Below are 25,573 nucleotides of genomic sequence, written 5' to 3' on the forward strand. Positions count from 1 at the left end.
GCTTACTTCAAATAAAAAAAATTCCTTTATGTGCATTTTGTTCAAATAAAAGACTTTTTCATGAATGTGTCTGATTTAAATTTTCACTACAGGGTTAGTAATGAGGGTGTCATATAGCTGACATCACCCCCAAAACTATTACCCCACTTGGAACTGCACCAGAGCATGTGGGAAGAGCCGTGCAAAGCGCCAGAATTGGGGTGGCTGCTGGCTGCTATTTTTAGGCTGGGGAAGGCCACTATCCATGGCCCATTCCCAGTTAGAGAATACCAGCCCCCAGCTGTCTGCTTTAGCTTAGCTTGTTGTAAAGAATGGGAGGGGACCATATGCTGTCTTTTAAAATTATTATTTTAAAAATGGCATGGGACCCTCTATTTTTAATAACTAGCCAATATAGCCAATATAAAGATATAAAGCTGAGAGCTTGGGGGTTGTAGCCTGCAGCTGCAGCTTTACATGTTCTGGTTAGTAAAAACTGAGGGGTCTCATGCCATTTTTTAATTTTATTTATTTATTGCACACAGATGACAGAGTGTGAAACGTAGGATGTTCGGGCTGTCGAACCCGAACAGTAACATTGACTTCAGGGAGAAATCCATGTTTGGGGTCCATGCACGGACATTTGGTGTTCGGTATGGACCTTGAACTTTACTGTTTGGGTTCGTACATCCCTACTGGCCATTATCTGAGCCATCACAGTTCAGTGGTTCCCAGTGGAGCACAGTTTGTATGGCTGAGTCAATATCCATCTCCATAGTCAGTGGGTAAGGCTAGAGTCACACTAGCATATAAAAAAATTGGTCTGATGTTTATCCAGAAAAGTAGGACAAGTGTAATGCAAGTACAATGCAATTTTTCTCATCTAGCGTCCATGTGACATCTGTATGCATATGCAATGCGTTTTTAACATCAGATTTAAAATACAGTAATTCTCTGTCATTTAAAGCTAGTTTACATACTAATAAAGCAATCTTATATACAGAGGTTGATTACTAACCCGTGGGCTTGATGTCAGCGGACATTACATAGCTGACATCAAAACCACTGCTCTATTGCCAACGCTCCAGGGCAATCAGGAAGAGTCGACGCTAATGACCAGAACTGGCACAGCTAATTAATGCGGTGTCCCCTTCTCTTTAATGCTTGTCTGAGGTTCCTTGCTTGATTGTTGAATGTATTAATCTAGGAGCAATTCCTCCGGGCTCTGAGGTATTGCCCTTTGGGGATACCTTAAGGAGTTCAGGATGGCCGCTTTCCCACCTCAGTAGAGAGTAGGTTAAAGTGTTTTTTATATATATAATAGGTCTTAAGTTCCCCTTAGACTTTTTTGTCGATCAGTCCATCCAATAATGCTAAATGTGTTTGGCTTGCTTCAGATGTAAAGAACAGGCCTATGTCATTTTTGTTTAAACTTTTGGCAAATTTATTAAATTCATCTATTTAGCCATTCCAGAAAACAAAAACATCATGAATATAACATATCCACATTTATATCTTGTCAGTGAAGCCCTCAGAGTCTTATTCAATGTTGAAAACCTGAGTGTCTTCCCATCAGCCCAGGAACAAGTTGGCATATGTGGAGGCACATGGTGGTAGAACCGTCGCTTAAACAGAATTTAATTTTTGGTCAGGCAGTACTTAAGCAGCCACAAAATGAAATTATTATGTGCTTGAAATTGACATCCTCTCATATTGAGAAAATAATTTGTTGCCTCAATCTCTTTTTCATGGGGAATAGATGAATACAGGCCCTCAACGTTGATGGTAGCCAGCACTGTGTCTGGTCCCACCACCAATCCATTCAGTAAGAGGTACAACGTACCAACGAACATTTTTTCAAACTTATCCAATTATGGAAATTATTATTATTCCAAGATCTATTGATTAAAATGTATTTTTGCTCATGGGACAATCTTTTTATACAAGAGGAACCACTAAACAAACACCATGAAGACCAAGGAAGTCTCCAAACAAGTCAGGGATAAAGTTGTTGAGAAGTACAAGTCAGGGTTTCATTGTAAAAAAAAAATCACAATCTCTGATGATCCCCTGGAGCACTATCAAATCTATTATCATCAAATGGAAAGATCATGGTACCATAACAAACCTGCCAAGAGAAGGCTGCCCCCCAAAACGCTCAGCCTGGGCAAGGACGGCATTAATCATAGAGGCAGCACAGAGACCAAAGGTAACCCTCATGGAGCTGCAGAGTACCAAAGCAGAAACTGGAGTATCTGTCCATATGACCATTATAAGTCGTATACTCCATAAAAGTGGCCTTTATGAAGCAGTGGCCTGAAAAAAAGCCTTTACTTACACACAAAAACTGTTTGGCTCGCTTTGAGTTTGCCAAAACACATGTGCGAGACTCTCCAAATGTATAGGGGAAGGTGATGTGGTCAGCTATAACCAAAATTGAACTTTTTGGCCACCAAGGTAAATGCTATATCTGGCACCAAACCAACACAGCTCATTACTCCAAGAACAACATCCCCTCAGTGAAACATAATGGTGGCAATATCATGCTGTGGGAATGTTATTCATCAGCAAGGACAGGAAAAATGGTCCGAGTTGAGGAGAAGATGGATGGTGTTAAATGCAGGGATATTCTTTAGCAAATCCTTTTTCAGTCTCAGTGATTGAAAACTGGAACAGAGGTTCACCTTCCAACAAGACAATGACACAAAGCAAAATGCTAAAGCAACACTTGAGTGATTTAAGGGGAAACGTGTAAATGTTTTGGAGTGAGCTAGTCAAAGCCCAGACCTTAATCCAACTGAGAATCTGTGGTCAGACTTGAAGATTGCTGTTCACCAGAGGAAACCATCTAACTTGAAGATGCTGGAGCAGTATTGCCTTGAAGAATGGAGAAAAATACCAGTGGGAAGATGTGGAAAGCTTATCGAGACTTATCCAAAGCAACTTACAGCTGTAATTGCCACAAAAGGAGGCTCTACAAAGTACTGACATTAGTTATGCACACTGAAGTTTTCAGTTATTTTGTTCTGTTTGTCCATTTATATATTTTTCTTTGCAACGCAAATATAGAAAAAACTATTTTTGGTTCATTTTTTATTTATACTTTTCACCGTTCTTGTTTCACACCAAATTACCTGTTGAATGAATGAATTAACTACAGTATGTTATTGGGGTTGTTTGGCCACCTAATATGTCTAGGTCTTTTTTTTTTTTTGCTATATGTATAGTGGTGAATTTGACACAAGTATTGGTTCTCACAAAGATCCCTGCTTCAATGTTTTTAGATCGGTTGGTCAGATGTTTCTTTGTTACTGAAGTACAATCAGCATTTCATATATTTTTAAACTTTTAGTGACAATACATCAAGTTTATATAAAGATTCAATACTTAACTCCTTTAAGCTTTTTCTAGTATAGACAAGTCATAGTTATATTTTTCTTATTTGTTTATGTTCAGTATTTGAAGCTCTAGCTCTCAAAAACAGCTGACCCCTATAAAATTATGTTAAGAAATTAATTAGCACAGAATTTCAGCTCTGACAACAAGATACGTGGAGATTTTTCTTTATATGATGTACCGCGTAATGGATGAAATTATATTGCTCTTTATATTATTTTATTGTATTTTTTCAGTGGCGCAGAAGATACTGGCTCTAAAGCGGCAGCAACAGCTACTGTCATGCAAATCATTACCCAGTTCTCCAAGTCACTCTGGAGGCTCTACTCCATTATCGGTACAGGTAATGAAGCAAGTAATAATGGCGTCTTTGATGATCTGAATCTATTTTCCTTTGAGAACACTTGATTCTTCTATCAGCTCAGTTGAAAGACTGTACTCTGCTTTCCAGATTTTTCCTGCTGTTTATGACATATCAAGTTCAGGATTTTATGGCCTCTAAATCTGGAATGACATGCCTTTATGAAATGTATATATTTTCATTGTTTGTAGACGAGCAATGGAGGACCAGGCAATGACTACTCATCTTCCTTACCTTCTACTCCCAACATCAGCCATAGAGAACTTCGTAGTGAGGTGTCAATTGGAGTCAGCACCCCAGGGTCACTCCACCGTGGAGCAAAACGTCGCACAAGTCTTTTTCCTGTGAGTAACAGTGTCTCAGCATAACCGCGCAGACTCTCCCTATTCTTCTATTCTATAGGGTTTTGCAAGAGGAAGAGGACAGGAACTGTAGCAATTCGAAAAGTTAAAAATCTGTCACCAGGGAATAAAACCTGAGAGCACCATAATGTAGGAGTAGAGACCCTAATTATAGAGATGTGTCACTTAGCAGGCTGTATTTTTTGGTTTTAATACAATCAGTGTTTTATCTGGAGGAGATTATCACTAGAGGACAACTGGTCCCGTGCCTCTTAGTCCAACCACGCCTCGTCCACTGATTAGGACAATATGTCACAATACAATGTACACAGAGAGCTGTGCTGTGGTCAGGGTTACACGCAGCTCAACAGCTTAGCTCTGCTGTACCCAGTAAACCAAGTGATACATCACTGGAATCGGGGTCTCTGTTCCTACCTCATGCTGTTGTCAGATTACATATCAAAAACCTGCTGACACACTGCGTTTAAAAATCTTTCTACACGATTCAGGAAAAGAAGCCAAACCAGAGACTCAATTTTCAGACACATCTTTAGGGATTGTTTGCCCCTCATCAGTTCAAAGCAGGGAAGCGGATTTGACTGGGTGAGGGGCTTTCCTAAGTTGTGTGGCAAGGCCCTTCAAAGGGTCGATATTAACTTATAGGATTTTTACTTCCAATAGGTGGCACTAAACTTCCTGTCCTCGTCCTCTTTCTAAAGGCTATTTGCATATTTAAATTCCCAGTGGAGTATTACATGCCCTTTAAGTCTCCTTACGCTGACTTTGCACTCTCCACAAGGAGAAACTTTACCCCTTAGACCTTTTTTCTGTAGAATATGTACGGTATCCTACCTTCTTATAATCCCAAAAATATCAGCAACAATTGAGGAGACAGAGAATATAGCTGCTCTTCTTTGTTACAAGGGGTGGGAGGTGGTACCCACAGCCCAGGATCGAATAGGTGAATCAATATCCTCACTTTAATTCTGCTATGGGGCCCACTTTGCTCTGTTTATGCCATAAAATAAAATTTCCACACAACTTGTCTGTACAATTGATTATATGGCTACATGCATACGATCTACATACCTACATATTACATGCATCCATGCTGCATGTCAGTTTCAAGCATTTTTACAGGTACGCGAAATCCATAACAAGCTGAAGGTAAAGAAGTGAAATAAATTCTGCACTGTTGTCTCCTCACTCAACCCTCTGTCTACTAACCAACAATGCCACCATAGATGAAGTATAGTTCGTAGTGTCCCATAATGCTGTAAAAATAGCTAATTCTGGGGTCCAAAGCTGCAATGAAACATTATAATGAAGGAGTGTTCCTAGTAATGCTCATTTCATTATAATCTTGCCATCTAAACAGGCTTTCGATCACCCCATGAATGAGAAAAACGCTCGTTCTTCGGGGTGAAATAGTCTTTTGTGCTACACAAAAGTTCATTGTTTTCGACCAGTGTAAATAGTCTCCATTACAGATTGTTCAGGCCCTGGGGGAGCAGGGGCCCTAGGCAGCTGCCTTGGCTGCCTGCCCCTAACGCGGGCCCTGTTCAGAGCGCATCGTTAAGAGCAATCAACCTGTCTAAACCGACTATTTATCAAATATTTATTAGTAAATATTTACTGATTGGGTGATCATTCAGAGCTGAAAATTGATTAATTAAAAGGAACCCAAAGACTTTTTATGACCACAAGGATCAGATCAGCAGCAGATTTTCCTTTTTGGATTTTTTTGGACTGTGGGGGAGATTTTACAAAATCATTTTATGCTGGCCTTTATTTAATTCTTGATTTATTTACAAGTCTGTACCTTTTAAAAAACTTAGCTCAGGATCAAATCACCGCTGCTGCCTCTTTGAGGGCTCGTGCAGACGACTGTTTTAATCGGATGAGTGCTATCCGTGGTTTTGAAGAATAGCACTCGTACTGATGTTATTCTTTGGGGTCGTGCACATGTTTAACTATTTAATCGAACCGAGTGGCCCAAGGAAAAAAAATTGCAACATGCACAATTTGCCTCTAAGAAATGGATGGCACTCTCACATACATACAAGCCATTACTCCCTAATAAGAGTTGATCTGCAGTACCCTGAAGTGGTCACTAAACAGTGTATGGTGCTGTGTGTTCCGCTCTGTACTCTGCATATATCCAGCCTCTGCAGAGCCGGTATCAGCTGAGTGGTAGCGAGCTGGATGTCCGAGCCCCACTAATCTGATATTGACGTTTCCAGGGAAGAGGTTATCTATATCAAAGTGGTAGAAAACCCCTTTAAAGTGGTGTAAGAATCTTCTGTCTTTTTGTGGCTTGGGTAAAGTATAATTATAGAATCTAGGGCTGTGTACATATTATGTCCAATATAAATGTATTAAGTAAGGTTTGAGTCTAATTATGCACAATAATGGTCAGCTAATACATGAATGATAAGCCTAATGTTCTATAAATGTCTTTTGTACATCTGGTAATAAGGACATAAAAGCTGTAATTTCAGGATGTTTCTATCTCTTATACCTAAAATGGAAAAAACTCATTTTAACCCCGACCTGTCTTACAAAGGCTTTGTGTGCGGTGACTGCCTGGTTGGTGCGGGGAATATGACTAATGTGTTTTAGAACAGGTAAGGGTTCCGCTCCGGCGCTCTGCTGAGCATATTGAATATACAATGTGATTGAGGAGTAGCCTTGTCAAATCAATCACTGCTGAACTAAAGCTGGTCCCAAATGAATGCACTGCGGGGCCATCCTGAGCACTGATACTCTGCTGCGCTGCTGCTATCATTCCATCTTTTTTATTACACCAGACAGGAAAAGAATAATAGTTGAATTTTCTATTTATTGCAGAACCGAAGAGGAAGCGACATGGAAAAGAGGAGTTTTGACAGCCGAGGCGAAGTCAGTGGAACTGGTCGAGCTCTTCCAATAAAACAGGTACGTACAGTAAAACGTGAACAGATCTAACAAAGTGTCTCAAGTACGAGAACTGATATATCACTGCACAAAAAAGTGTAATTCAGCAACTAACTTGACATCAGTTTGTGCAAACTTAAAGGGAAGCTATCATCAGAAAATTACCTATTGTTTAAATTGGGTTTTCTGTTAAATGTATTTTGTAAAAAAAAGACACTTTTTTTTCATATCGTGATTTTCATAAAAAGGTTTGCTCCCCCTCCCATCACAATGAACTTTGCACAGGCTCATTAGATATTTCAATGCAAATGATAGGGTCGAGGTCTCGCCATTTTGCTGATGTATATGAGTTTCCTGAAACAACTGGATGTTAGCCTAAAAAAGCCCCAGTGGTCAATGTGAAAATTGAAAGATTTCTATTTTAAACTTTTTTTACACCGCTTAGGACATGTAAAAGAAACAAACAACTGCCAAAAATAATTAAAACTATATTTAAAGGGGTAGTTCAAAACACAAATTAATTTTAATACCAAATGCCAATCTATTTGATGCCATAGAATCATAGCATGGTAGAGCTGGAAGGGACCTCCTGGGTCATCTGGTCCAACCCCCATGTCATATTTTAATCATTTTTCTAATACACTTTAATTAAAAATACCCTATCCTTTCCTCACTAAACTTTGTAAACCTTTATTTTTTTCTACATCCTCATTGATAGCAATTTGTTTGAGAATCCACAGTGCATGCTGGGATACTTAAAATGTCATCAGGGGGCGGAGAATGTGGTCCTGCTCCCTCTCTGAAAAGAAGTGCATGCTGGGATACTCAAACAAAGCATCACCTGATCACTGTCACTGCCACAGCCTCTACCCGCTCCCAGAAAAAAAGCATTATCAGTGACCTCCATTTCAGAGGCTGGGCTAGTCCCTGCTCTACTAAGCATGTGCCTGTTGTCACTTAAAACATATGCTTGGTAGATTCTTGCCACTTTGCAGTATGCACAATGGCACTACGCTTTCTCGCCAGTAAGAGAGTGCACTGTCAGTGTGCAATGTAAGAATACTCGGCATGCAGAGACCAGCGTCGCCCCTGCAAGTGAAGTCATTTGTGGGGGTGGCCCTGGTCTCTGCACACTGCATATTCTTATAATGTGCACTGATCGTGTGCTCTCCTGCCAACTCATTTCTTCTGATCAGAGCCAGAGAGAATGCACAGTGTCACCATGTGACAGAAATCTATTGAGCGTCCGTCGGAATTGACAACCGACGCATGCTCAGTGGAGCAGGGATTCGCCCAGCCTCTGAAACGAAGGTCACTGATGACGCTTTGCTTCCAGGAGCGGACAGAGGCTGTGGCAGTCACAGTAATCAGGGGACAGACCCCTTGATGATGCTTTCTGTGATTATCCCAGCATGCACTGGAATTCTCAAATGAAGAGTCATCAAAGAGGAATAATAATAATAATCTTTATTTATATAGCGCCAACATATTCTACAGCGCTTTACAGTTTAACAGGTTCAAAACACAAGTCATAAGTAACAACGTTAACTAGGAAGTCGAAAAAAATAAAAATAAAGCAGTTATATAAAGTAGTGAGAGAACAGCAAGGAATTTTTAATTAAGTGTATTGGAAAAAAGATTAGATTATGACATCAAATAAATAGGCATATATGAATATAATTAATTTGTGTTTCGGACCACCCCTTTGACATAAAAACCTCACTCTATCATTTTTTATAGCTTCCCTTTCAGTTATCTTAGTCTTCTTCCTTTATGTCTAATACAGGGTATATCGTAGTCCCCCTTCCTTGTAATTTTTGGCAGATCTTGCATTATCTGCATAGGCTTTGTAAGTTTCACACCACATACCCAGGTAAGGTAGTAAAATGTTAAAATTACATTTACCAATGACTACAAGTTAGGCGACGAGAAAATACGGTGAGAGATGGCCCACTTATTGGAGGTGGTGGAGGAATCTTTATTTTTTTCTCTTTTTAATTTTGCCTTATATACAAGTCATTATACACGAAAGAATGTTTCCTAGTATTTTTTCCTGTAAAATCTATTTTATCTTCGGTTTTGTAGGTTTTATTGTTAGTCTGTAAAAATGGAGTAATACTTGTTGTTCCAAGCAGCTACCTGCGAGTCAGAGATTTGCCCAGGTGTCTTCCCCATGCCGTTCCCATTCCATATGAGCTCTGTTTCCATCCATTTCGGCGATTTTCCTACCTTACAGCTCTCCTGTTAGGGTCTTCCTGAAATTCACTCGAGTTTCCCATTGACTTTGATTATACTCTTAACTCGAGTCGAGCACTCCTGAACTTCCAACCTACTTGATTTGAGTATTGAACACTCAAGTGTTTTAGTGCTTAAAGGGAATCTGTCACCCCTTTTTTGAGATATCATATAATGATATCATTCAATTGTGTGTCACATAAGGATTCTCTTAGTACTTTTGCTTCCCCCTGACCCCGCACCTTTCATGCATAAATACCTTTTTTATATCGGTTCACATGTATGTAAACTGCCGTGGTCTGGTCCGATGGGCGGGGCTTATTCACCTGCTCCCCCCTCCCTGTCTTGCTCTATGCATTTCGTCTTGTGTATATGCACTCATCCGAGTGCGGTGCTATATCCGCCTACGCCGACAGTGGAGGGTGTTATGATTGGGTCACCAAGGAGGAAAGCAAGACCAAGCTAAGCCACAGAAAACCAGAGAGGTTGGTAAGTAAGCAGATTGCAGACCCTGATCCTATCCACACAACTAGCAGTAGCCGTGGAGAGTACCTACAATGATCCTAGATGCCTCGACACCGCCGAAGAACTAAATAAGCCTAAAGCAAGAAAGGGGAAATTTAAACTGCCCCAGAGCAGACCCCAAAGGAATAGATACCCCCCAAACATATATTGCCGGAGAGACAAGATGAAAACACAAACGCAGGTAGGAAAATAGACTGAGCAAACGATGGGGCCCACACTAACACTAGACAGGATAGGAAAGGAATGACTCTGTCTGCAATCATGCAAAAAACCCTGCAAAAAATGCCCAACACATCTGATAGAAAAAATACTGAAGTCACTAGACTTCGCCCATTATATCAGCACTCTGGTATATTCTGAAAGCAGAACAAAAAGAGGCCAATCTAATAAGGGACAAAAACAAACTGGCAGTAACATAAGGATGGAAATTCAGCATAGCCCCTGCCGGGGCTGGCTGACCACACAAAACTGAAAGAGACAAAACCAAATCAAATGTGAACAATAGCAAAAGAACACTTAGCTTGAGCATGCAAGGACTGAGCTGGAAGCTAAGACCTCAGGAGGCAGGAAAAAATCACCAGCAGGGATAGAGGGAGTCGGCTGTCTTAAATCCAGTCAGAAACTCCAGATCTCCAGTCATCCTCCTCATTATCAGGTGGCAGGCCTCTGTTAATTAGATCAGCTCCATTACCTCCAGTGACCACCAGAGGGAGCCCAGGAAGAGAACTCGTGACCCCTCTATCAATATAACCAGCTCCACTACCTTCACTAGTAACTAGAGGTAGGCCAGAAAGTGAATTCACAACAGGAGGGGATGGAGAAAATTATTTCTCCGCCTCCTCCACATCTGTGCTGTGAGTCTGTTTGCGAGACGCTCGGAGCACAGTAGCATGACACTCGGCTCCTGCTCGCAGCAGAGCAGAAGCCGAGGGGTCATTAGTAGAGTTGAGCGACTTTTGGTTTTTTAGGGTCGCGTTTCGTTTCGTGAAACCCGACTTTTCCAAAAGTCGGGTCGAGCAAGATCGTCCGATTATAGGGAAAAGTCGGGGTCGTCCCGAAACACGAAACCCAATGTAAGTCAATGGGGAATAAAAGTCGGCAGTGAGAGGAGGACAGGAAACACACCTACAGTGCCCATTTGAATGCCAAAAGCATCAATTCTTCTTACTTAAGCTTGTCAACCTTAATTAACTTCATAATACAAGTTACGCACTGAAAAATGGGGGTTATTTGGCTAAAGTTGTGGGGGGGAGGGCTGGCTGCAGGTTTTCATGTGCCCTGGGCGAAAGAGCGCCCCTTTAACACATACCACAACTCATCATGCTCCGATACGGCAGAGAAATAGCGGTATAGTACAATGAAAAATACCTCACTTTTTACATCTCATGACGAGGCCCATCTATTTCTCCATACAGAATCATTGGTCCCATATAATGTTTGAAACAGTATATGATGAGCTCCACATAATGCTACAGTATATATTGGTTCCCATGGATGAAGCTCCACTGTCTTATGGGCCCAAATAATGCTCCAAACATAATGGGCCCCATTTCTAATGCTCTAGTGTATAATGGGCCCTGTAAATGCTGCTCCAGTGTCTGATGTCCACCTTTGGAATGTTCCAGTATATCGTGGGCCCCATCTATCATTCTCCAGAGTATAGTGCTCCCCAAAAATTGCTGTCCCAACATTGAAAACAATCAAATAAGTCTCCTCGCTAGGGAATCCCTGTACTTGTCTGGATTCCTCGTCGTCCCCATCTTCCATCTCACTGCACAGTATTTCAACTTTGCAAGTGCTGTGATCCTGAGCAAGCTGGGGGGGCCCACTCGTTGGCGACGGCACTGGCACAGGGCCCCTGATAGTACGGTGGTGTGTCTGATGGCGGGTGGGCCGAACCTGCACTTTCATCTGCAGCTTCCTCTTTGTCACCGTGTAAGATGGAACTGCATATGGGAAGGGTAACCTGAGTTTCATCAAGGTCAGATTCAGGTCGTGTAGCGTGCGAGGGGAATGTAGTGGTCTGGGTCAATGTACCAGCAGATTCATCGAGCAGTGGCTGGGCATCAGTGCACTTGTGTCGCCCCCAGGAGTACGGTCGCCACAGTGGCATTACCTTCTTCCTAGGGAGTGTGATGTCATGCTTGGGAGCAACGAAGGATCTCTCTAGCAGGTTAACTGATTGGGCGGCGTTATTCCCACGAGTCATGACCCTCCAAACAGCGTTCATGAAGGCAAAGTGTTTGTTTTACGTGGGCAGTATGGTTGCAAAGCTGAACCTTAAAGGAATGTCCAGAAGGGCACCACCAGGAGTGGAGCCTACGGTTAAATTCGACTCCACCTGGGAAACCTCAACCATGCCAGCTACAGAACAGATGCACACATTGCAAGCTTAATTCCGTTAACGAACGAGACTCCGTCATGCCCCGCGGTCCGAGTCCGGCTTACTAGAGGGACACGTGAGGCTCTGGCACATGAGATTGGCCAATAACTGGTGTGTCATGCCCTTACATGTCCGTGGCTGCATGTGCGCTACACTGAAAAGGCCAGCGTTTGTCGCTTACAGGTGCAGATAACCCGCTGAACAACGTTAGTGATGGGGATCACTGATTACAATTATTACCCACGAACAATGATTTCCCAGTAAGTGCAGGTCAACCGCAGTTCCGGAATTAGGCCTAACCGTCATTCCTGAAAAAATGAAAAACTTACGTGTGCAAACCACAGGTGCTGTAGCTTGCTTAACAGCTCACCAGCCGTTCTCACGCCCAGTATGGACTACACGTGATTGCACGAAGGTGAGAAAGGGTACCGTATCCCCAGATAACATGTATGGATAGCGTACACATTCAAAATATATGTCTATACATCAGGCGGCAGGCTCAGACGGTGTTAGGCCCAGTATGGATTGCACGTGATTGCACAAAGGTGAGAAAGGGTACCGTATCCCCAGATAACATGTATGGATAGCGTACACATTCAAAATATATGTCTCAGGAGGCAGGCTCAGACGGTGTTAGGCCCAGTATGGATTGCACGTGATTGCACAAAGGTTAGAAAGGGTACCGTATCCCCGGATAACATGTATGGATAGCGTACACATTCAAAACATATGTCTCAGGAGGCAGGCTCAGACGGTGTTAGGCCCAGTATGGATTGCACGTGATTGCACAAAGGTTAGAAAGGGTACCGTTTCCCCGGATAACATGTATGGATAGCGTACACATTCAAAATATATGTCTCAGGAGGCAGGCTCAGACGGTGTTAGGCCCAGTATGGATTGCACGTGATTGCACAAAGGTTAGAAAGGGTACCGTATCCCCGGATAACATGTATGGATAGCGTACACATTCAAAATATATGTCTATACATCAGGAGGCAGGCTCAGACGGTGTCAGGCACAGTATGGATTTGACGGCCCAGACTACACAGCGGAGGAGCAGGGAGAGGTAAAGATTGCAAATGCTGGGGCCCTGCCCAAGCAAGGGGGGCCCACTCGTGGGCGTCGGTACTGGCACTGGGCCCCTCATAGTACGGCGGTGTGTCTGACGGCGGGTGTGCACCACCACCGTCAGAGACACTTGATTGCACAATGAAGGACCCTGTACCAGTGCCCGCGCCCAAGAGTCGGCCTACCCACCTGTCCAGGGCAACGGCACTCGCACGGTGTCGTGCGCTAGGTGGTGACCCCGGCCATGGGGGGGGAGGCAGCACAGTTAGGGAGTTTTAGAAAGTGGCATATGTTGATGTTGGACATTTAGCTGATGCAAAAGGTGAAATAGGTCAAGTCCCAGGAAGAGGTGGACCAAAGCAAGCCATTTTTATGTCACCCTATGTGTCATCAGAGGAAGGTGGGACAAAATCCTTGGAAACCCATGCGTGGTTCATTTTAATGAAGGTTAGATCATCCACATTTTGGGTTGACAGACGGGTCCTTTTTTCTGTCAGGATTGATCCAGCTGCACTGAAGACTCTTTCCGATAGCACACTTGCAGCTGGGCAAGCGAGCTCCTGTAAGGCATATTGTGCCAATTCAGGCCAGGTGTCCAGTTTAGCGGCCCAATAGTCAAAGGGGAATGACCTGTGTGGGAGAACATCGATATGGGAGGAAAAGTAGTTTGTAACCATAGTTGACAACTGCTGTCTCCTGTCACTTTCCATCGATGCAGTATTACCAGTTGTGTGAGCGGTACTTGAAAAATCAGTCCACAACATTGTCATGAAACCCCTGTCTCCAACGCCACTTCTGCTGTGTGCACCACGAACACCTCTGCCAAGCTGCCCCCGGCCCATACGGCTCGTGTGAGAACCATCACCGCTGCTGTGTGCTGGGAATGCCTCAAGCAACCGATTTACCAGAGTTGCTTGTTTATTAGCCAATATTAGGTCAAGGTTCTCCTGTGGCATGATGTTTTGTAATTTGCCTTTATAGTGTGGATCCAGGATGCTGGCCAACCAGTAGTCGTCATCGATCATCATTTTGGCAATGCGTGGGTCCCTTTTTAGGATCTGCAAGGCATAATCTGACATGTGGGCCAATGTTCCCGGTGTCAATGATGCACTGCGAGTGCTGGTTGGAGGAGCACTTTCTGGCAAATCCACATCCCTCCAGTCACGCACAAACCCTGTACCAGACCTTGCCACGCCAACATTTTCACTTGCCCCACGAGATGCATCCTCCTCCCCTAAGTAATCATCCCCATCATCCTCCTCCTCCTCCTCTTCTTCCTCCACCTCGTCCAGGAGAGGTCCCTGAGCAGACAATGGCTGAATGTCATCAAGGATTCCCTCCTCCTCTTCCTCCTCATCAACATTGGCTGCAGACGCCTGCTCCTTAAGGTGCGTCAAAGTTTGCATGAGCAGACGCATAAGTGGGATGCTCATGCTTAGGATGGCGTCGTCTGCGCTTACCAGCCATGTGCATTCCTCAAAACACTGAAGGACTTTACAGAGGTCTTTCAGCTTCGACCACTGCACACCTGTCAACTCCATGTCTGCTCTCAAAGTGCCTGGCCGTGTATCCTCCCACAAATGCATTATGGCCTGCCTCTGCTCGCACAGCCGCTCCACCATGTGGAGGGTGGAGTTCCACCTTGTTGCAATGTCGATAATGAGGCGGTGGTTGGGAAGGTGGAGCAATCGCTGCAGCTTCTGCATACGAACGGAGTGTACAGGCGACCGGCGGATGTGCGCGCACAGTCTTCGCACCTTCTGGAGCAGGGCTGTTAACTCCGGATAATTTTTGAGGAAGCACTGCACCACCAGGTTCAAGGTGTGAGCCAAGCAAGGTATATGGCTGAGTTTTGAAAGGGCTATGGCTGCCACAAAATTACGGCCATTATCACTAACTACCTTGCCTGCCTCAAGATGTACACTGCCCAGCCATGACTCAGTTTGTCGCTTCAAGTACTCGGCCAGCACCTCGGCGGTGTGTCTGTTGCCCAAACACATCATCTGCAACACAGCCTGCTGATGCTTTCCACTAGCTGCTCGATAGGGGGACACATCGTGTGCAACAGTGGCAGCTGCAGATGGAGTGCTCGTACGACTGCGCTCTGTGGACGAGCTTTCGCTTCTGGAGGAGGAGGAGGAGGAGGAGGGTCGAACGCCTACAGCCAACTGTTTCCTATACCGTGGGCTAGGCAGCACTGTCCCACCACTGCTGTCCCCTGTGGACCCTGCATCCACCACATTAACCCAGTGCGCAGTGATGGACACATAACGGCCCTGGCCATGCCGACTGGACCATGCATCAGTTGTGAGGTGCACCTTTCCGCTCACTGACTGCTTGAGTGCATGGACAATGCGGTCTTTCACATGATGGTGGAGGGCTGGGATGGCTTTGCGAGAGAAGAAGTGGCGACTGGGTAGGTCATAGCATGGTACTGCATAGGCCATGAGTTCGCGTAAAGCTGTGCTTTCCACCAACCGAAAGGGCATCATCTCAAACGAGATTAGTTTGGCAATGTGGGCGTTCAAACCCAGTGTACGCGGATGAGAGACTGAGTACTTTCTTGACCTACTCATAGTGTCTGGGAGGGTGAGCTGGACTTGAGAGCTGTATATGGTGGAAGTAGCGGTGGACAGGGCGGACTGAGAGGGGGTTGATGATGGTGATGGAGTTGGTGTTCTTTCTGATGGCCTAGAATCAGTCTTTCGTTGATATAACAGTGGGATTCCCTGACTGCTGTGGCCTTGCAACGACACCTCAACATTTGCTGCTGTGCTAACCGGTGGGCTTACAGTGGGGGAAACAATGTAGCGTTGCTGACTACCTTCATTGTGATCAGTTGCACATGTGGCACTTGAGGTTTGGTGTTGTGTCCACGCTTGCAAGTGCATGCTGGTTAAATGTCTAAGCATGCAACTGGTATTCAAATTTTTCAGATTTTTCCCTTGGCTAAAGGTCTTTGCGCACTTCTTACAGATAACCTTGGCCTGATCATGAGGATTTTGTTCAAAAAAGTGCCACACTGCACTCTTCCTACTTTGGCAGACATTTTGCGGCCTAGCACGCTGTGATCTTTTGACCCTCTGGACAAGCTGTCCAGCAACTCTTTTGATGTTTGGAACCTGTCTTTGGAGTGCTCCGGGCCTGCCAGATAACAGCTGTTGCGATGTCGATGTCTGCTGTGGATGCTCCTCATCTGAGCTATTGGAAGCAGCACCCTCTTCCCCCAATGGATGCCAATCTGGGTCAACAACTGGGTCATCCATCACCTCCTCTTCTATGCCATGTGCACCTTCCTCTGTGTCACCGTGTATGGTGGTATAGTGTGCGGGAAGGGGCACCTGAGTCTCATCAGGGTCAGAATCTGGCTCTGTACACTGCGAGGACAATGTAGTGCTCTGAGTGAATGTACCAGCAGAATCATCCATCAGCGGCTGTGCATCAGTGCACTCCATGTCAGATTCATCTTGGCCTGGGTAATTCACCATTTCACTTGATAATCCAGGCATGGTATGTGAAAACAGCTCCATGGAGTAATCAGTAGTATGGCCTGCGTCATCCTTCAATCTTGGTTGGGGTGAAGGACACAAGGAAAGGTGTGGTTCATGAACATGAGCCTCCAATGACAACTCAGTGCTTTTACTTTTTACAACTGAAGAAGAGGAGACGATAGAGCTGGAGGCTGAGTCAGCAATGTAAGACAAAACTTTTTCCTGATGCTCTGGCTTTAAAAGCGGTTTGCCAACTCCTAGAAAACTAAGCGTTCGAGGCCTTATGTAGCCAGACGATGACGCAGGCTCAGCACCTCCTGCATTCGGTCCTATTTTGCTCTTGCCACTACCATCAGATCCACCACCAACACCATCATTACCAGCTGCCAACCCCTGCCCAATTCCACGGCCTCTTCCACCAGCCTTCCTCATTTTTGGTAGAAATGTAGACAAAATCCAACAAACTATATAGTAATGTAAAACAAGGTACAAGGTGTCTATAGGACAGGGGAGATTTTGAATTTCTGCAGACACTTGTGGACACTGGACACTTTTGGATTGTGTGAGGCCCACTGATATCTGAGCACTATGTCACAGGCTCGATGGCACAGCTGTGACCAAAGTGACTAGAGGATAAGGGAGATTTTGAATCTCTGCACACACTTTTGGACACTGGACACTTTTGGATTGTGTGAGGCCCAATGAATATCTGAGCTCTATGTGACAGGCTCGATGACACAGCTGTGACCAAAGTGACTAGAGGATAAGGGAGATTTTGAATCTCTGCACACACTTTTGGACACTGGACACTTTTGGATTGTGTGAGGCCCAATGAATATCTGAGCGCTATGTGACAGGCTCGATGGCACAGCTGTGACCAAAGTGACTAGAGGATAAGGGAGATTTTGAATCTCTGCACACACTTTTGGACACTGGACACTTTTGGATTGTGTGAGGCCCAATGAATATCTGAGCGCTATGTGACAGGCTCGATGGCACAGCTGTGACCAAAGTGACTAGAAGATAAGGGAGATTTTGAATCTCTGCACACACTTTTGGACACTGGACACTTTTGGATTGTGTGAGGCCCAATGAATATCTGAGCGCTATGTGACAGGCTCGATGGCACAGCTGTGACCAAAGTGACTAGAGGATAAGGGAGATTTTGAATCTCTGCACACACTTTTGGACACTGGACACTTTTGGATTGTGTGAGGCCCAATGAATATCTGAGCGCTATGTGACAGGCTCGATGGCACAGCTGTGACCAAAGTGACTAGAGGATAAGGGAGATTTTGAATCTCTGCACACACTTTTGGACACTGGACACTTTTGGATTGTGTGAGGCCCAATGAATATCTGAGCGCTATGTGACAGGCTCGATGGCACAGCTGTGACCAAAGTGACTAGAGGATAAGGGAGATTTTGAATCTCTGCACACACTTTTGGACACTGGACACTTTTGGATTGTGTGAGGCCCAATGAATAACTGAGCGCTATGTGACAGGCTCGATGGCACAGCTGTGACCAAAGTGACTAGAGGATAAGGGAGATTTTGAATCTCTGCACACACTTTTGGACACTGGACACTTTTGGATTGTGTGAGGCCCAATGAATATCTGAGCGCTATGTGACAGGCTCGATGGCACAGCTGTGACCAAAGTGACTAGAGGATAAGGGAGATTTTGAATCTCTGCACACACTTTTGGACACTGGACACTTTTGGATTGTGTGAGGCCCAATGAATATCTGAGCGCTATGTGACAGGCTCGATGGCGCAGCTGTGACCAAAGTGACTAGAGGATAAGGGAGATTTTGAATCTCTGCACACACTTTTGGACACTGGACACTTTTGGATTGTGTGAGGCCCAATGAATATCTGAGCGCTATGTGACAGGCTCAATGGCACAGCTGTGACCAAAGTGACTAGAGGATAAGGGAGATTTTGAATCTCTGCACACACTTTTGGACACTGGACACTTTTGGATTGTGTGAGGCCCAATGAATATCTGAGCGCTATGTGACAGGCTCGATGGCACAGCTGTGACCAAAGTGACTAGAGGATAAGGGAGATTTTGAATCTCTGCACACACTTTTGGACACTGGACACTTTTGGATTGTGTGAGGCCCACTGATATCTGAGCGCTATGTGACAGGCTCAATGGCACAGCTGTGACCAAAGTGACTAGAGGATAAGGGAGATTTTGAATCTCTGCACACACTTTTGGACACTGGACACTTTTGGATTGTGTGAGGCCCAATGAATATCTGAGCGCTATGTGACAGGCTCGATGGCACAGCTGTGACCAAAGTGACTAGAGGATAAGGGAGATTTTGAATTTCTGCAGACACTTGTGGACACTGGACACTTTTGGATTGTGTGAGGCCCACTGATATCTGAGCGCTATGTCACAGGCTCGATGGCACAGCTGTGACAAAATTGACTAGAGGATAAGGGAGATTGGATTGCTTTTAAAAAAGCAGTTTGCAGAGCAGTGGGTAAACAGCAATGCCAGCCTGTCAGGAAGCCTTAAAAGGCAGCCCAACAACCAACACCACTGATACACCACAATATAGCCTCCCCTTGCACTGCACACACAGTGACTGGTGTGTTGTGCAGGCCAAATTGCTAGCAGCAGAAGCAGTTTTTTTTTCTTCTCAGCAGGACAAAAAAAAAAATTGGGATTGCTTTTAAAAAAGCAGTTTGCAGAGCAGTGGGTAAACAGCAATGCAGGAATGTCAGGTAGCCTTAGAAGGCAGCCCAACAACCAACACCACTGATACACCACTATATAGCCTCCCCTTGCACTGCACACACAGTGACTGGTGTGTTGTGTGGGCCAAATCGCTAGCAGCAGAAGCAGTTTTTTTGTCTTCTTCCCTGCCTAACGCTCTCCCTACAGAATCAGCAGCAACCTCTCCCTATACTGAGATCGGCAGAAGTAAGATGGCGGTCGGCGTGCACGCCCTTTTATACCCCCTGTGACGCCCACCAAAGCAAGCCAATCACTTGCATGCCCTTCTGAAAGATGGTGGTGACCCCTGCCTATGTCTTCACGTTGCCCACAGTGTCCGTGGATCCTGATTGGTTGAAAAAGAGCGCAAAACAAACTTTTGAAACGCGACTCTGGCGCGTAAGTCGCCGACCTCGTGGCCGACCTCATCCTAGGGTCGGGTTTCGTTTCATGAAACCCGACTTTGCCAAAAGTCGGCGACTTTTGAAATTTTTCGACCCGTTTCGCTCAACTCTAGTCATTAGCATATCACATCGCATGCCGTAGTTTAGTGTGACTCCAGCCTAACCATCAATTTCCTTTTTATTTCATAAATCAACAGTACATACGAAAGTAAGCAACTTTGTAATATATCTTATCAGAGAGATGTGTTACTTTCTCTACCAAAATTGATCAGACATTATGAAAATTCTCAATTCTGAAGTGTAAGGGGTAACGTTTCTGCTGGCGGAGAGTGACAAGCCAAGCCTGGCTTCTCAGAGTGAGGAGATTTAGAAGTTATCATGCTCCTCTAAGAAATTTCACAGAGGAGTGTGCATCGTTTAAAAGTCTCCTCACTCTGACATGCCAGACTTGGCTTGTCACTCTGCAGAAGGAGAAGTGCTACCAATTAGACTCCAGTCCAGAGCCTCTCACCTAGCCAAATCAGATCTCATACTTTGCACAAATGAGGGGCAACACCCCGGAACACAGTGTCTACAATTTGAGATTTTGGTTTGACTTTTATTCTAAGTCATATTGCAAAGCTCATTAAAGAGTCAATAGTGACTTTCAGGATTGCTGCTTCCAACAGGTGGCGCTAGAGTTCTAGACCTATTCCTCTCCGGATAGACTATTTGTATATTCAATTCTGAGGTAAAATCTGTATTGAGTGAAGACAGACTTTCCCATTACTGAGATAGATGGCTGTTATGACGAATACAATTCTATGTAGATGATAGGAGGGAGGAGATAAAGTCAGAGCTCCACCATCTTCCTCTCCCTCCTGTCTACATATGATGTTATCAGTAGCAACTGCTATCTCCTCTCAGTAATGGGACAGTCTGTCTTCACTCAATACAGATTTTACCTCAGAATTGAAGAGTTTTATAATTGAAAAAGTAAATGAAGAAAATGCAAATCTAAATCAAAGTAATATTTGGTGCGACCACTCTTTGGGGGCAAGTCATCGAGACTGTCGATTCTCTTACCGATCTTGAGGAGGGGGCATTTTGGAAGATAGAGTCTTGACTCATTACAAGGCTCACATCATTAGTGAATCACGTAAGGCGCGTAGTGGCTGCTCCTTGCCATAACTTTTATTCCAGAGTCTGCAGGAGTAAGATTTGTCATCATGAATTTGATGAGCGGTGTTTGCCATGCCCTCATCCAGTCCCAGATCTGCCCACTTTGTTGGAGGTGGGGCAAAAATGGAGTGACAATGCCAAAAGTCGCATTTTTTGCACAGTTTTGTGTTTAAAAACTGTTTTTAGCCTGAAATCTGGGGAAAAAGCTTTAATGAATTGCCCCCTTTGTCTTCAAAACAGCATCAAAGCATTGGTTCTTCTAGTCACACAGTTTTTGGAGGAAATCTGCAGGGTGGCTTTTCCAAACATCTTGGAGAACTAACCACAGGCCTTCTGTGGATGTAGGCTTGTGTAAATCCTTCTGTTTTTTTATGTAATACCACACAGTGTTGTTAAGATCAGGGCTCTGTGGGTCCTTGTCATCACTTCCAGGACTCCATATTCTTTGTTATGCTGAAAATGGCTCTTAATGACATTGGTTGTATGTTTGGGGTGGTTGTCCTGCTGCGGAATAAATTTGAGGCCAATGAAATGCCTCCTTCATGGTATTGCATCATGGATAAAGATGTGCTAGCGTAATATATATATATATATATATATATATATACACATATGGACAGACAATGCGTGTAGACATTGTTTTATGTAAAGGGTTAATATATGCCCACTATGCAGGGATTAATGTCCCTCTTGGTACATGCTATTTTGTTACAATTCGTTTAGCTAATGTACTGGCACAATTCAGTAGCGAATGACAAACACCCACACATCCTCTCTCTAGCGAACACCTTAATTGTTACAGTTCCCTTCTGCAAAGAATGTTAAATGGAAATAGAATGCTAGTACAGAACAGAAAGCTATATTTTATTATTTTATCGCGCAGCTACCCGCTGCTTCTTGTGGGAAGAGCTACCGCAAGGAAAACCCACACATTCCAATTGAATCCTTCCACAAAGGAGAGCGGCAAGTCATTGTGGCTGGGTTAGCAATGTGCAGTTGGCTTTTATCGAGCTGGAGAAAGAATCAGACTCGCTGGGTTGTTGTGTGGGTGCGAGATGTTTTGTGTCACCGAAGGGACAGGGATGCATTGGAAATGTGTTGACTTCTGAAAAACCAATGAAGAGACAGGGAATCTAATAATAGAGGACATGATGGTTAATTGGAACATCAAAAAAATGTTAGTTGATTGTCTACTATTTATGTTCTTATATAGTCCAAAGAAAAAATTGTAAGTTGTAAAGAACTGTAAAAGTTTTAGCCTTAATTAAAGGAATTCTTGGACATCACAATATAACCTTCCAAGTCAATTAAGCCCATGGGATTTAAATCTCTCCTGTTGTGAATCAATTTCACCTGATGTGATGGAAATAAAAATGACAACTGGGGCACTGAAGAGGCAACAGAAAGAGAACTTCCAAACATTGAATTGTTTTTCAGATGGTGGCCACATACAAGTATTCTCCTCAGACATTAGGAGTGCATATAGACACATAGAGCCACTCACACTACTGTATTACATTATATGCTTCCGAGATTAAATTCTTGCAAATGTGATCCTTTGTGACTTGAAGGAGTTGGCCACTACTTTTTTATTGATTGTTTGTCATTAGGTTAGGCAATCAATATCTGATCGGTAGGGGTGACGAGATGACAACTGTTTGCACAATTATTATAAAATGGAAGGAACACAAGATGACTGTCAATCTTCCTCGGTCAAGGGCTCTATGCAAGATCTCAGCTCGTGGGGTAAGGATGATTCGGAGAAAGGTCAGGAATCAGCCCAGAGCTACACAGGAGGACTTGATCAATGACCTGAAGAGAGCTGGGACCACAGTCTCAAACATTACCATTAGTAACACACTATGCGGTCATGGATTTTAATCCTGCAGGGCAGGGACGTGTCTGGGATGCCGTGCTGAGAGGACATTTGGCAGGAGAGCTACCTCCAGGCATTGCATCTAACAAGGCTCCACAGCTTCATTACCGGACATCAAACGCCATCCGATGGGCCCCAGGAGAGCCAGGACCCCTGCACATATTGGAGCAGCGTCTGCTGTTCCCACGACTGGCTTGTATGCAGTCCTCCTCAGAAAGGGGGTGGCCTCTGCGGTCCCGGTGCCATCTTGCCACAAAGCTGAGACGGCTACCACACAGGAGGAGGATGGTGAAATTGGTGGTTCAGATGCGGGGGAGCTGCTTTTTCTACCACACTTTTTCCTTCCACTTAACTTTCCATTAATATGCTTAGATACAGCACTCTGTGAACAGCCAGCTTCTTTAGCACTGACCTTTTGTGGCTTGCCCTCCTTGTGGAGTGTGTCAATGACTGCCTTCTGCACATCTGTCAAGTCAGCAGTCTTCCCCATGATTGTGGAGCCTACTGAAACAGACTAAGGGACCTTTTTAAACACATAGGAAGGCTTGCAGGTCTTTTTTTGTTAATTATTCTAATTTACGGAGATAACGACTTTTGGGTTTTAATTGGATGTAGGCCATAATCATCAACATTATCAGAAATAAACACTTGAAATAGATCACTCTGTGTGTAATAACTATATGATTTATGAGTTTCACTTCTTTTATTGAAGAACTTAATAAATTAACTTTTTGATGATATTCTAATTTTGTGAGAAGCACCTGTAAGCCTGGAGAGGATCTTGTCTGACCTGTTGAAAAGTCTTTGTTTTACTTTTTAAGTTTCTACCTTCCTTGCGTGGGTTAAATTCCAGGCTTTACCCCCATGGTATATAGTTTTGGAGTTACATTATTCTTATCAAATTCCTGATGGGCTCATTTTGTTCCACACTAGTGGAACCCCTTGCCAAGAGTTTTTCCTGTGAATTATGGTACTTTTGATTGTTAAAATTTTATAAAATTCAATAAAAATTACAAAAATTACAGTTATTAAAAACAAAATCCTGCAGGGCACGCAAGGCCCATTTGAAGTTAATCAATGACCATCGGGATGATCCAGAGGAGGCATGGGCGAGGGTCATGTGATCAGATGAGACCAAAATACTGTAGAACTTTTTTAGTATCAACTCCACTTGCCTTGTTTGGAGGAAGATGAAGGATGAGTACAACCCGAAGAACACCTTCCCAACTGTGAAGCGTGGTGGGGTAAACATCATGCTTTGGGGGTGCTTTTCTGCAAAGTGGACAGGACGACTGTAAAGTATTGTAGGGAGGATGGGGTCAAGTATCGAAAGATTTTGGCCAACAACCTCCTTTGCTCAGTGAGAGTATTGAACAAGGGTCGTGGCTGGGTCTTCCAGCATGACAATGCCCGGAAACACACAGCCTGGTCAACAAAGGAGTGTCTCTGCAAGATGCATTTCCAGGTCCAGGAGTGGCCTTGCCAGTCTCCAGATCTGAACCCAATAGAAAATCTTTGGAAGGAGCAGAAACTCAATGTTGCCCAGCGACATCCCCGGAACCTGAAATTTCTGGAGAAGATCTGTATGGAGGAGTGGGGCATAATCCCTGCTACAGTGGGTGTGTAGAGGGGGTTAAGTAAAAATGTTCATTGTTGCTAATTGGTACTGCCACATGCGATTATGCTGCAGAGCAGGTGCCACGGGTTTTTTTTCTTCAGTATGTACAGATATTCATTATGTAAACTAGGGGGCATTTCAGTGAGGGATCAGTGACCTGTCAGCATGCTGCATTATGAATATCTAACAAGAGCACCACATGAAGACCCCCTACAAGCCGCCCCAGAGCACGAGTATATCAATAACTGAAAATAAAGATTAAAAAAAAACACACAAGACGGATTTCATCAACCAAGGTATCATTTTAAACAGTGTAACGGCACCAATCTGACACTGTGGGTAGGTTACTGTGCACAATCCTGCTGACAGATTCCCTTTAAGATTGTGAAATGCATGGTGATTGATTCGGTCCTAGCAGAATACTCAACTTCTTAAACTTAAAAAGCAAAGTATGATCCTGTACACTTCAGAATTCATCCAGCTACTTCTGTCTTCATTCACATTATCATTAAACACTAGTGACCCAGTGCAATTGGAAGTGATGCATGCCCATGCCATCACACGGCCTCCACCATGTTTTACAAAGGATAGGTTGTGCTTTAGATCATTTTTTTTCTTAAACAGTTTTTATTGAATATTTTTATATATCACATACAAAAAGTAAAAAGTATCCATGCAAGGACAAGGAAAAGCAAAAAAAAATAGCAAAATAGTCAAGTAAAACAGTAAGACAATCAAATAAAGCATAACCGCCTTACATGAGTCAGATTCACGCAATAACCATTAATTGATTGTGCAGAGCGTTGCCATAATGCTGACTTGAGTATCATATTCCTTATCATCATAAACATCCGATTAACAAAATAGAATGGAAAGAAGAAAAGAGTGTAGAGTAGGTAATAGAAAGTACGGAAAAAAAAGAAAGGAGGAAATAGGGGGGTCTGATTGAGAGGACGGAAAAAAGTGGGGGGTAGGGGAGAAGAGAAGAGAACTGAGGGGTGAAGTATGAGGAGAGTTGAATCTCTCCCGTTTGTGTTAACTGCCTCTCTATTCTGCCCTTCTCCACTAATTTGTCTCCAAGAGT

The 25,573-nt window shown here is 43.9% G+C and overlaps 1 protein-coding gene across 3 annotated transcripts in view; it reads left to right on the forward strand.

The window, feature by feature from the left end:
* Window positions 1-25,573, forward strand: part of AGAP2 (ArfGAP with GTPase domain, ankyrin repeat and PH domain 2) — a 472,523-nt gene that overhangs the window by 392,625 nt on the left and 54,325 nt on the right. For all 3 annotated transcript variants that reach the window (XM_073576781.1, XM_073576779.1, XM_073576780.1), the window contains exons 7-9: window positions 3,612-3,718; window positions 3,928-4,080; window positions 6,928-7,014. In XM_073576781.1, the coding sequence (XP_073432882.1) occupies window positions 3,612-3,718; window positions 3,928-4,080; window positions 6,928-7,014 (347 nt within the window). The remainder of the gene's footprint in view (window positions 1-3,611; window positions 3,719-3,927; window positions 4,081-6,927; window positions 7,015-25,573) is intronic.

Source organism: Dendrobates tinctorius, unplaced genomic scaffold (assembly GCF_039654945.1).
Source record: "Dendrobates tinctorius isolate UK_male_01 unplaced genomic scaffold, ASM3965494v1 ptg000051l, whole genome shotgun sequence".
Taxonomy (NCBI): Eukaryota; Metazoa; Chordata; class Amphibia; order Anura; family Dendrobatidae; genus Dendrobates; species Dendrobates tinctorius.